This window comes from Pongo abelii, chromosome 8, assembly GCF_028885655.2.
Source record: "Pongo abelii isolate AG06213 chromosome 8, NHGRI_mPonAbe1-v2.0_pri, whole genome shotgun sequence".
Classification (NCBI taxonomy): Eukaryota; Metazoa; Chordata; class Mammalia; order Primates; family Hominidae; genus Pongo; species Pongo abelii.
In genome coordinates, this window is record NC_071993.2 from 84,865,152 (window position 1) to 84,878,806 (window position 13,655).

At 41.2% G+C, this 13,655-nt stretch overlaps 1 protein-coding gene across 6 annotated transcripts in view; it reads left to right on the forward strand.

Moving 5' to 3' along the window:
- Nucleotides 1–209: 209 nt before the first annotated feature.
- Nucleotides 210–13,655, forward strand: part of FAM13C (family with sequence similarity 13 member C) — a 123,012-nt gene continuing 109,566 nt past the window's right edge. Inside the window, exons 1-4 of one of the 6 annotated variants that reach the window (XM_024253896.3) lie at nucleotides 210–506; nucleotides 645–683; nucleotides 7,143–7,199; nucleotides 10,619–10,823. In XM_024253896.3, coding sequence (XP_024109664.2) covers nucleotides 10,749–10,823 — 75 coding nt within the window. In that variant the 5' untranslated portion in view covers nucleotides 210–506; nucleotides 645–683; nucleotides 7,143–7,199; nucleotides 10,619–10,748. Of the gene's footprint in view, nucleotides 684–7,142; nucleotides 7,200–10,618; nucleotides 10,824–13,655 lie in introns of all 6 variants that reach the window. The other 5 variants (XM_063727636.1, XM_024253895.3, XM_024253894.3 and 2 more) reach the window with 5 other exon arrangements.

Consider the following 13,655-nt stretch of genomic DNA (forward strand, 5'->3'; position numbering starts at 1 on the left):
TATTCTTTTTCCTAGGCAACAAAAAACAATACACACACAAAATAAAACACCAAACAGCAGCAATATACCCCTCTCCCTTCTTGTTCTCTCCTGACTTTTTCTGAACGATGGATGAATCTCTGCGAGCCTCCATCCCTGGGGGTGGGGTGGGAGTGTGGGGGGTTGGGGTGAGCTCTGTAAAATTGGTAGGAGACGTGTGGAAGAAAGCAAGTCTGCCGGGTATTTCAGCACTTCGGCAGAAACACTGGGGCATTCTCATTGCCAGCCTCGGGGGGTGGCTGGCACAAAGAGCCCAAGATTAAACGCGGCGCCTGGGCTGGCGAGGTCGGGGTCGTGCGGTAACTCTCCAGGTGCTCCTCGCTGGATCCCGGGGTCCCAGCCCCGCCGCCGCGCCCCGCCCAGCTCTGTCCCCGCAGCCTCGCGGGCTGCCGGGCTTTGTGGTTCGCCCGTGCCGCTGGGCCCCTGCTGGGGGTGTCGTTACGAGCATGTGCAGACAGCAGCCCAAGGTAGAGCGAGCGTGCCGGGCGAGCCCGGAGACTTGCCTTGCAATGCCATGTTTGTGTATGTGCTCTAACTCCCGGAGAGCAATCAGGGAGACGGCTCCCCAGCCAGACTTGGCTGATGTTTTCTTGTTTCTGTTTCAGCCTTCAGGATAATTCCTTCAGCAGCACCACTGTAACAGAGTAAGTGATTCTTACCATTAAAATTAGACTTGCATGCCTTTCTCTGGAAGCAACTATCGTGAAGGTATCCTCCACCGTTCCCAGCCGCTTTTCGTTTTAGATGCATTGTCTCCCGGAATCTGGGGCTGTGAAGACCGTGAGACGTGCTGACTGGTGGGGCCCAGAAATCTTTACAGGTTGAAACCAGCATTTTAGCAGCTGCGGGAGAGAAATTAAAACCAGCTGATTGCTTGCAGGAGCTCAGTGCTCCAAGATATGTGTTCTTGGAGCTCAGATTTTTAAAAATCCATTTGATGTGTTAGGAAGCTTTGTTGTATTTTGCCAACATTGGTGTCAGTTTTCATGGAGTGCACACTATATACATTTACAGCAATAGGAGATAGATGTGAAATGAGCTGAATTCCAGCATGTGGTAAACAGGCTAAACTTATCTTGGCCCTGTCTTGTCTACAGATTTTTAAGGCATATCAGAGTAAACTTTTTGTGCATGCCCTTTGTCATTTTTGTCTTCTGACTACAGAGATGTGGCTATGGGACGAATGAGTCACCTGGTCCTATGGTTAAAGCTGTTGATTAGGGCAACTAACACCCTTTAAACATGGAATGAAGGAGTGTGAATGAAGGAGCGTGCCAGCAAGCACAGTATTTTTTAAAAGATATTTATATGTTATAGTTTTAATTTTTTGCCATCCCTTCCTTAATATGTTTTCCTAATATTATACTATATTTGTTAAAAATTAACAGGTAGTGTATTTTGCTAATACTGTATGTAATTTATATATACTATATATATATGAATATGTACTTCATCTGGCATTCTTTCTCTAGGCTAATTCATGATGTTTACTTCTGGGACCTTTGTAGAAGCCACTCTAAACAGCTTTTCAGGAAAAAGGCATGTGTAAAGTTGTATCCTCAACTACATTTAAAAACTGTTATGAGTTTGATATAGACGGCCTAACTAACTGGGGAGCTGTTTGCTAAAATTCCCTAAAAAGCAAATAAATGTAGAAATAGGTATCTTTTGGCTTCCAAGTCCTGCCACTATCACAATGACTTGGTGAGGGAGGGGTAAGGTTTACAGTGCTTTCTAGGCCCTCTTGTTTTCCACATTCTTTTGTTTCTCTCTTTCGCTGTGCTGCTCCTTTAGTGTCCAGTTTTGAGCAGACTTTAGTGGAACCACTTCAGAAAAAAAATACAGGGTTGACTTTAGAAGAAGCAATGTAAAATACTCATTTGGACTCACATTCTGTTTATAAGATTGCTTGGTAACCTGTGCTGCAATGTTGCTTTTCTAAAGGCCTGAGAGAAGGGGAGAGAGGTGTGCCAAAGTGTGCATCTGCAGGCCGAAGATGAGGCCTGGACTTCCTGCTCCAGGTGCACAGGTACTGCTCTCCTCCCTTTGCTGTGCTTAAAGTACTAAGTGCTTTCTGGCCCCGATTCTCAGGAGCCCGGTGTGGCCAAATCCTCAGTCAGCCACAGGCACGGCAGGTTCAAAATGGAGACACTTAGCTCCAGATTTCACATGGACTTTTTTTTTTTTTTTTTTTTTTTTTTATGTAGAGGTTTTGTGGTTAAATGCTGGGGAGAGCCTGGTGCCTTGTCTTTGGACACTCCCCAAGGAGTTCTGATTGCGTAAGATCATGTTTTTACTTTCAGAGGAGTGACAGTGATTTATTTTAAAAGGCACTGAGAGATAATTGGTATGCCATCTGGCTAATATAAGAATCTAAGGAGCCTATTGAGAACATACCAAAAGCTTCATAGGTATAACACATCATTGACTAGGATTGTTTAAAACTAGTCATTGTCCACAATAATATTTTCCCCTCTCCTCAGTAATATGACCCATATCCCGTGCTTCTCTGGGCATGACCCCATAGCCCTCAGGACCAACATGCTATATCCTGAGACATAGACATAGCAGGTTCTCAGGAAATGTTTGGGTGTGGTCTTGGCCTACACGGAGGAGGGACTTTTCTCCCCTCTATGCTCTGGCTACAAGAAGAGCTCCTCTGCCTCCTGTCCCCACCCCATTCCTACATCCTTCTACTCACACCCACTTATTTTCTTCGATGCCTGAAATTTCACCTAGAGATGATTTCTTTGGATGAAGGCCTCTGGTAGTGACCCTTATTAAATTGAAAATTAAAAAGTTTGTGCCCTTGGAAAGTGGATTCAAATTGTCATGAATACTTTAATATGAATTATTTTACCTAACCTATATTCTAACCTGTTATGGTTATGGTTATGCTTGGCCAGCTGGGAGTCTTAGAAGAGTCAAGGGGAAAGGGAAATTGGGAGGGACTCAAGGACAGATTTTATTTTCTTCTTGGTTTTTCCCAGGCCTGGCACTATCTATGCAGCTCTGGACAAATTCAATTTCTTTTTCCACCCCAATGTTTTCGTCACAATGGCCTTGGCCTTTTCTTCCCTATCTGTGGCACCTTTTCATCTAATATTTTTCCATGATCAATCGTGACATTGCCCCAGCTAACTTGCTATTTTAAATGAAGCCTGCAATAATTCTGATTAGTTATCATTCAAACCAGTGGTTCTCAAAGCTAACTGATCATCAATATCAACTGGGGAAGAGGACTGGAACTTGTGAAAATTGCAGTCTCCCAGGTTTTATCTCAAAGTGGGAACCCAGAATGGGTGATTGTATTGGTGTCAGGACAGTGCTGGTTTGGGGTTTGGAAACCTTTAGGTCAGTGTTAAATGTTTAGAAACATAGTAGTTCTATAGGTAGGCAGTCTGTTTTAAAAATCCACATTCCTGGACTCTGCCCTCAGAGAGTTGATATAGTGGGGCTGGAGACTTCTGTTTTGACAAGGTACTTCAGGTAGTGCTAATGCAAGTGATTCAGGGGCCACATTTTGAGAAACCCCACAGGAGGCTGTACCTCTGCAACTTTGCCTTCAGGGAACATGGTACTACAGGGCAAGTGTAAATATCTTTATAGCACAACTACATTTTATCTAACAGTCAGTCTGAGGCCTCTCTTCTGTTTTAGGCAGCAAAGAGAACTTCTTGTGGGTACTTCTTTCACCACCATTATTCTAAGAAATGGCATGCCCTGTCTCTTGTGATCCTCTGGCATATAGACTGAAGAGATTATTTGGTTCTTGCTTTTTGGGCTTGATGTGGTGGAGCAGAAACAATCCAGGCTTCACTGATCGAGGCCTTGGAATCTTGACTTACAACTTAGCCCAGGTGCAAAGGTAATTCCTACCTCGGAGCATTCTCAGGCTGAATTGAGATTATATGAAAGAGCAGGTGAGCTGTGAAGTACCACACAACTTTTTCTTGTTTGTGGTTGATTGAGGGAGCAAAAGTTCAAATAGGAAAAAAAGTAGCAACCCTGAGCATTTCACAAAGAAATAAGGGGTTTCAGGGAAAGGACAGAAATGATTTATTAATTGAATAGAAGTTGATGGTCTTTACCAAGGTAAGTGAAAACGCAAATGAACTAAAAGAGGTTGTAAACGTGTGCCATGTAAGCCAGGAGGTAGCTCTATTTCAGTTGCTCTGTCTGTGAGCTTGGAATTGTGTTCTTTTGAGTGGCAACTGGAGTTGTTTAGTAGACATGAATATTGGATCAACTAATCAGCTCCAGCTTCATACTTCAGAATCTTCTCCAACTTTGTATGTTTTGGTGCCAAGTTTCCATTTTTAACTGATTGTACTTTGAGGAGAAAGATTAATAAATCAAATGAGGGGGAAAAATAAGTTCTTGCCAAATCCCCAAACAATGGGTATTGTTGAGCTCCAGAATTGAAGCTCCAAACCTCTGCTTAAGCCCTAGATCTTTGAAAGCAACAATTCTAAATTTTTGTTCTTCATTGTTGTTGCTGCTTTGCTGTTGAAAAACATTTTTATCCACATTACAAAGCCCAGGTGATCTATTAGCTGAATGCTGCTAATGAAGGGGAACAAAGCAATACTTGAGGATTTGTTTTCCATGAGATGGAAAGAGTAGACTATTGGTAAGAAAGTAAGGAAGGTTGGTTTATTCTATTAAAAGCAGCATTTTATTTTATTAGAGTCTCACTCTGTTGCCCAGGCTAGAGTACAGTGGTGTGATCCCGGCTCACTACAGCCTCCACCTCCCAAGTTCAAGTGATTCTCGTGCCTCAGCCTCTTGAGTAGCTGAGACTATAGGCATGTGCCACCACACCCAGCTAATTTTTGTATTTTTAGTAGAGATGGGGTTTCACCATGTTGGCCAGGCTGGTCTTGAACTTCCAACTCAGGCCCACCTTGGCCTCCCAGAGTTCTGGGATTACAAATGTGAAACACTGCACCAGGGCAACCAATTTTTTTAATTGCCAGAGGTAACAAAATATTTCAGTAGATAGAAAGGGTTAGAGTCTGTGGGTGGCCTTTGTTTAACTCACTACAAAACTATAAATTAAAGATTTTAAGGGAAGAGGACTGGATTCATTCTGTGGGTTAATTATACACCATTGCCAGTAAAGAATACTTTAAAATGTTAAATTATTTCATATAGTATAAACAGTATATTATGGTTATATTTATGTATGCAGGCATTTATTTGCTTTATTTTTGTCTACTGATTACATTGTGAATTTCTTAGGGCAGGATTCAGATCTTTTTCAAATTTTGTGTCCTATAGAAGCAATGCTACACAAAATGTAAGTCTCCAAATTGTTTAAAACGTGTCTGAGACAAGAAAAAAAAAACAGAAATAGGGAGTAAGTATCTCATAACTTTAATAGGAATTTGACATTGCTGTGACATTTTTACCAAAGTGTTCGTCCACAGTGGTGTGGAAATAAAAAACAAACTGGTCTGTCCCAAACCCTGAGAGTTTGGGAAGCACAGTTCCAATGTCTAATGCAGTGCCTGGATTCAGTAAATAATAAATGCTGGTTAAATTATTTCAGAGACCAGACCTCTTAGGGAACAAAGTTAATATTTCAATTCAAGTATTTTTGACTGTCTCTGGGGTACTCTGTCACTGTGGCAATATATCTAGGAAAATAAATTATAGTTATTTCTACTCATGGAATTAATAACTAATCAAAAAGATCTCAGTGGTACAAAGTATTACAAAGTGATATGTGGTGAGATATAGTTGTTTACCAAAACCTCAGAATGAAGAGTAAATGTTTATGAATTAAGGTTAAAGTAGGAACTTGGCACGTGTATTAGTCAGGGTTCTCTAAAGAGACAGAATTAATAGGATATATGTATGTTCGAAGGGGAGTTTAGTAGGAGAGTTGACTCACATGATCACAAGGTGAAGTCCCACAATAGTCCATCTGCAAGCTGAGGATCAAGGAAGCTAGCTTGAGTTCCAAAACCTCAAAAGTGGGGAAGCCAACAGTGCAGCCTTCAGTCTGTGGCCAAAGTCACGAGAGCCCCTGGCAAATCACTGGTGTAAGTCCAAGAGTCCAAAAGCTGAAGAACTTAAAGTCTGATGTTCAAAGGCTGGAAGCATCCAGCACAAGAGGAAGATGAAGGCCAGGTGGCTCAGCAAGTCTGTTCTTTCCAGCTTCTTCTGCCTGCTTTATTCTAGCCGCACTGGCAGCTGATTAGATGGTGCCTACCCAGATTGAGAGTGTGTCTGCCTCTCCCAGTCCACTGACTCAAATGTTAATCTCCTTTGGTAACACCCTCACAGTCACACCCAGGAACGATACTTGGCATCTTTCAATCAAATTAGCACTCAATATTAACCATCATAGCACATGACTGAGAACATGGCACATGGGTGACCTTGGCTGGGAAGGTACAGAGCTGGGGAAACCTGACTTGGGCAGTGAAGGATGAGTAGGAGTTGAAGATGGAAAAAGTATTCCAGGCTTGAATGGGGCTGGGTGGGAATGGTTGGGAACAGGAACAAAGTCTTCATCCTATACACTAGAGCAAAACGATGGTCCTACTCCTGGTTCCCCTAGGCAGGATGGAGCACTGGAGATTTTTCAATATGGAAGAACCAAGAATTTTTCATAAGGTTAATCCGGAAGTTTTATGTAAAGGAACCCCTTCCTTTTCACAAGATCAAGAAAATCTGAGACCAATAGAGTAAACTAAATGGAGGCTGGTTTGGTTTGGGACTGCCTGAAGCAGAAAAAATGCAAAGAGGCATGTAGTGGAATCTCTTTTGAGCCAACTACAGGCTACCAGTCTTGGTGTCCAATGTCCCCTCAAGTGCTGTGAACACTTAGGTCCTTGTTAGTTTAGGTGACACAGGACAGTGGAGGCAAAAAAGAGAGTCACCTCTGGCTCTGAGCTTTTAAGCTCACATGATATGACAACATTGGTATCATAAACTGGGAGACATAGGAATCAGAACTTATTTGGGAGAGAATGATGATGAGTGTTTCATCTTTTAGTTTTCCATGGTAATCTTGAGACAATTCTAGATTGTTGCTGCTACTGCTATAGCAGACAGCTGTATCTGATGTAATTTTTCTTCCTGCTCTCCAGGTGTGACGAAGATCCAGTCTCTCTACATGAAGACCAGACTGATTGCTCCAGTCTCAGGTACAAGCCACCATTGCTTAGTTCATATTTGTGAGAGACAGAAACCATCTAGGTCTGGTGGCTTTCCTTTGAATTCTAGTCTCTTCTTTGAATTCCAATTATTTGTTCTCATGTCTTATCTCTTCTACTAGATTTTTACCTCTTGTCAAAATTTTTGTCTTTTCTGCTTTTGGATACCACCCTCTTAGCAATCAGGACAGTATCTTACATGTGGGAACACTTGATAAATGCCTATTGAATTGAGTATTGATTAGCCTATCTCAATATTCTCATCACACACCCTAAAGGAAGAGGCTGTAGATTATTCACCAAACATGTTATTTGTTATTGAGTGTCTGTAGTATGGTCATCAAGGGCTTATAGTATCATGGCAAAACCTTCACTGCTAATCATTTCTTCTACATTTACTTTGTTCCAAGCACTTTCATCTACATTTTATTATTTGATCTAAACTAAAAGGAAGTTTATATTTCCCTTCTCATCCTGTAGATGGAGAAACTGACACTTAGGAATGATAGCTCATCCAAGATAACATAGAACTATGAGGCAGAATTTAGACCCAGGTCTCTCTGACTTTAAAGTCCACTTACTGGATAACACATATTTGTTGAAGGCCAATTTTGTGTGCCAGGAGCCAGCCAGTTAAGATTTGGGATGAAGAAAGACAAACCAATGCTGCTCCTAAGAATTCAGTTTGCTAGAGGAGATAGGCTAGAATATAGATGTGGATGCTACAGTGCATTAAGTGCTACTATACTAGAGGTAAATAGTGGATTTACTTAGAAGAATCAGACCACCCAGAGAGCTTTCTTGGATTGATTCCTGAAGAAAATTATACAAGGCATATGAATTTTTATTTATTTTTTAAATTATTATTATTATTATTATTATTATTTTTGGTGAGGTCCAAGGCTAAGAAAAAGAGGATGCCACCAAGCAGAGGGAGTAGCTCACTGGAAAGCCAATAGAGGGTAGACAGAATTGTTTGAGTTGCAGGAACAGCAAGTGGTTCAGGATGGTAGGAACCCTGGGAACCTGGTGGAGTGAGGAAGTAAGAGGTAAGATATGACGTGAAGCTCTAGAGGTAAACAAAGATCAGATTTCCTAGGGTTTGTGTTCCTTGCTAAGGAGTTCAAAATTATCTTGGAGGCATCAGAGAAACCAAAAAGAACTCTCTCTCTCTTTTTTTTTTTTTCCTTTGCAAATAACCACATGGCTAAGGCCCTGCCTGAGAGTAACAATAGCTTTCATTTATTAGGTTGCAGCCTTGGGTCAGCTTTCTATGATAGGCATTTCACAGAGACTGTATTATCTCTGTTAAGCAGATACTACATCTATTTTATGAATGAGGATCATAGAGGTGAAGTGATGTTGCCCAGGCCACACAACTAATAAGTGGGAGGATCTTTCAGACTCTGGCTTTTTTCAGGACACCATGCTTTTTCTCAGTCATGATTTATTCCAATAAGTAGTGGCATAAATTACATAACCTGTGCTTTTCTGTTTTGGAGATCCTGAGGAACCAATAATATGTGAGAAAATATGTTTCTAAATATGACTTTTGTAACCAGGTTTTACATTTGTGTAATGCAAGAAAGATGCTTTTGGCCCCCTCTCCCCTTTCCTGGCTTTCCAAGTCAAGGAAGTAAACAAAATTACATTTCTAAATTTTGGTTGACTTGAAAACATGATATAAAAACAAAGTTCAGGTATTATTTTGGGAATGAGTCTATCAAAAGAGACATTTTAGATTTGAAAAGCTATTTTTTTTTAATTCTTGAGTGTTCTATAATCCTACTCAAATGAGAGCATTTAGGTAACTGTAAAGGCAGTTGTTCTTTCTTTTGTTTCTCATGGAGGATCATGGAGTGGATGGGTTTTTAGTGAGAAAAATGTACCTCAAATGAACTAGTGCAGTTTCCAATTCATGGTTTGATATTAATTTCCAAATCTATGTGTGACTTGGAGTTTTTTTAATTGTAAATTATCTCACAGCAAGAATATTGACCAGTGTCACTGGCATTGATTTGTTTTTCAGTTACTAACATTGAATAATTATTTTAATTGTTAGGTTCTCCTTTACCAGGTAGCACTACGTTTGTCCTGGATTCAAGTTTAACTATTTCACGCAGTTTTATTTTTATACCTTGTCCAACTGCACCCTGGTCATGTTCCAGACCACCTATCTTGATATTTGCTTTGCTCTTTTCCCAAAGACTACCTGGAACTCATCCTCCCTGATGCCAGCTCAGTGAATTTAATCTGCCTTTTATTTGTAAAAGGCATCTTGAATGGTGGGCATTCCTTCTTTGCTGGTCTGGCCTCTTGGCTTTAGGTGTCCTTGAGCAGCTAGGAATTGCTTTCCAGGGGACTTTGCAAATGCTGTTTTATGGGTGCTTTTGGTAAGGGAGCATGAGGGAAAAACAACACCTGGAGGAAGCAGCCACTTCTCATGCGTTTCATGTTCTAGTGACAGTGATTGTGGTAGATTAAGGTTAATGATATTGTTTACATAGAGAAGGCCCCTTCTGGTTATGTCTGTGGTGTTTGCTTGATACTTAGCAGTATGAAAAATAAAATGCATCTAGATTTAAGTGGGAAGAATGGCTTCAAATAAGAGTGTTATCATGTCAGTATTTTTGAGAAAATTGAAACTGGAGGCGGGTAGGGATCTTGTACAGAATTTGATTGTTGAACGAAGAACACAAGTGCTATCCCAGCCGTGAATATATGAAGATAACACCACCCTCTTCCATCTTCTTCAGAACCAGAACCTGGACATTTGGATGTTTGACTTTGCATTCAGGGCATTGTTCAGTGGGCCTGATTGGGTAAAATTTGGCCCATGCCTATCAAAATAGATCCTGTTAAATTTCTAAGTACCTCTGAAAGTTGTGGGGGGATGATTATAAACTGACATTGCCAATGAAGAGGAAGCATGGTGCCTTGAACCAAGAACTCAGGTGTGAGTCTGGAGACCCACATGAGGCCTCTGGGTCTGTGTGGATTAGTCCTTCCATTAGGCATGTGATTTAATCTCTTAGAGTCTTAATCTATAAAGTAGAGATGATGATATCTCACCTGAATATGTCACATTATTGTTGTGAGAGGGAAATATGATATATGTGAAAGTTTCTTAAAGCGAAAATTAAAAAAATAATGATATGTGTATAGTTACAGCTACACAAAGTATGTATCCATTAACAAAGATCAGAAGGGAAGGTGAAGTGATATAGAGTGAAATTCACATTTCTTTTAAGTTTTTGTTCATGCAAAATTGTCTAAGTGTAGGCTAAAAATTTTGTGAGGTGTCTATCCTATAAATACAGCAGCAATGAATATCTCCAGCCCTCTTTCCTGCAGCAGTTTATTCATCTTTTTTTTAAGGTACTTTCTAAATTGGGTCCTTCCTGTTTTAGAGATGAAAACAATAAAGAGAACTACCCCGACGCAGGGGCTCTGGTAGAGGAGCACGCGCCGCCCTCTTGGGAGCCGCAGCAGCAGAATGTAGAGGCGACCGTGCTGGTGGACAGTGTATTGCGACCCAGCATGGGCAACTTCAAGTCCAGGAAGCCCAAGTCCATCTTCAAAGCGGAGAACGGGAGGAGCCACGGAGAAAGTCAGGTAGCAGCTCTCTCTCCTCAGGCCTTTGCCAAGACGGGTGATTCTTAGGCTAGTGCACACGGTTCTGGCAGACGATTTGAGCGCACTGTTTTGCGGGAGGGGATTGGCACGACTTGTCATTGCGTGCTCTGCCGGCCTGAGACACGTGGAAGCTCTTGCAGGTTGAAAGTTGGGTGCTCTGAGCCGGCTATAATTTGGTGCCCCTTAAAACATGTTCTTAAATATTGGACTTTGATTTATTTTTTAATTTTCATTTATTTATTTTTATTTTTGGAGACAGAGTTTCGTTGTATCCCCCAGGCTGGAGCACAGTGGCGCCATCTCGGCTCACTGCAACCTCCGCCTCCCGAGTTCAAACGATTCTCCTGCCTTAGCGTCCTGAGTAGCTGGGATTACAGGCGCCTGCCACCATGCCCGACTAATTTTTTTGTATTTTTAGTAGAGACAGGGTTTCGCCATGTTGGCCAGGCTGGTCTCCAACTCCTGACCTCAGGTGATCCACCCGCCTCGGTCTCCCAAAGTGCTGGGAACAGGCGTGAGCCACCACGCCTGGAGATTGGACTTTGATTTAAAGGAGCAGCTGCATTCTTTTGGGGGGAAGATGGAGGAGGATCTCTCTGTTTTCATTCATTCAGGATGTTTTCGTGCCTCAGACGTGGGGATTCTCCTCAGCAAAATCAAAAGTCTCAGTTCCATCCAGAGCTATTCTTTTAGGCTGAAGTTTAGCAGACTGGAATAAACATACTAGTATGTATGTGTGTGTGGTATCTGGTTTTCTGACGTCAATAAGTATTTAAATGAATAAAGGAAACAGCTTTCCAATACATTTTGATAATAAATTGATATTTTATTAATTAAAAGTTTTTTTGTATGAGAATGTAGCAAAGACTATTAAAAATCCCTCATACATATGATTCATGATGCTTTTTTTTTTTTTATTTTTTTGAGACAGGGTCTCACTCTGTCAACCAGGCTGGAGTGCAGTGGCACAATCTCAGGTCACTACAACCTCCAACGCCAGGTTCAAGCGATCCTCCCACCTCAGCCTCCCCTATTAGCTGGGACTACAGGTGTGAGCCACCATGCCCAGCTAATTTTTGTATTTTCTTTGTAGAGATGGGGTTTCACCATGTTGACCAGGCAAGTGCTGACCTCAAGTGATCCACCTGCCTCAGCCTTCCAAAGTGCTCGGGTTATGAAAGTGAGCCACCACGCCTGGCCTTTCTGATGCTTTTAAAAAAGATTGAATTAATATAATCTACTTTAACTTGTAATTACAAAGTGGTGAATATTTCCATCATTGAAATTTTATGTGTAATGCACCTAACATATTTTTGGGGACATGGAAGTTCCATAAGCGTTAACTTTGCTTTTTTGTTAACATTTAGATGTTAACTTTAAAAATAATGTGGGAGGCTTTAAGTGTAATAGGTTAATTTTGTAATAACTTTTAAGCCCAGTCCTAGTTAGCAAACATGCATCAGGAGATCTTCCTGTTATAACAACTTTGGCTGGGCAGGTTTTTTAACCTTGCAATTTTGTTATTTGCCTTGTGATTTTTATCTTCCTTCTTCCTTGGCATTGCAACCTCTTATTTAGTCAGTTAATTTCGTAGTGAGATAAAAATGCCGTCTGCATTAATGAAGGTGTGTTGTGATGATCTCAAACAGAGTGTAACTCTTGTTGCAGCGAAGTGAGTGTGAAATACCATTTGAGTTATGATAAGCTTGAGATTATTACTAAATGCACTCCAGCACCTAACTAATTAGGAGAGTCATGCTGGGAAGGGCACAGGTTCCCCAAAGTCTGCCCCCAGGTCTGACTGATCCCAGGGATGCACTGACCTTGAATCTCCTACCAGGAGTCATCTATGACATAGTAAGGTTCAGGGTGACCAGCCATCTCTCCTCAGACTGCCCTCTTTCTTTTCATTCTGTAGTCTGGCCTCACAGAAATTACACAGTTGTCACTTGTAATAAGGTGCTAATGGGGCATGTAATTCCCAACCTGTTGCTCATACACAGGTAGATTTCAGGGGAGAAGTGTGCTTGTATAGTCTTTGCTCATAATACAGCATTGGAATCCTGGACTGCAGGTAAAATTCCCACTGGAATTTAAGTGGCCTGTTCTATGTGATACAATGAGCTTCATTCTCAAATGCCTTCCCTTCCAAGCAAGACATTTGTTGAATAATGGAATTTTCCAATTATATCGGGGATAAAAGAAGACAGATTATTATTGAATGCATACAAATTATCCTATTGCCGTAAGAATGTAAGGACACTTGGTATGAGTTTCTGAACTCTGGGGATCAGTGAGACTCGGATACCATTTTTAAATGCTTTATTTCAGTTTATATTAGCAGCATCTACTAAATTGTTGTGAATTACAGATAGTTGAAGTATAGAGAGGACTTCTTATATATTCAAAAATAGAACAATAAAAATAATATACTAAATAAACGACCAAAATAAAATTTTCCTTAGTAGTCCATTCAATCTTATTATTATTTTTATTATTTGAGACAAAATTTCCCTCTGTCACCCAGGCTGGAGTACAGTGGTGTGATCATGGCTCACTGCAACCTCCGCTTCCCGGGCTCAAGGGATCCTCCTGCCTCAACCTCCCAAGTAATGGGGACTACAGGCACGTGCCACCATGCCCAGCTAATTTTTTTTTGTATTTTTAGTAGAGATGGGGTTTCACCATGTTGGCCAGGCTGGTCTCAAATGATCTGCCCTCTTCAGCCTCCCAAAGTGCTGGGATTATAGGCATGAGCCACTACACCCAGCGTCAGTCAGTCTTGTGTAATTAATTCTTGTTCCTCTTGAT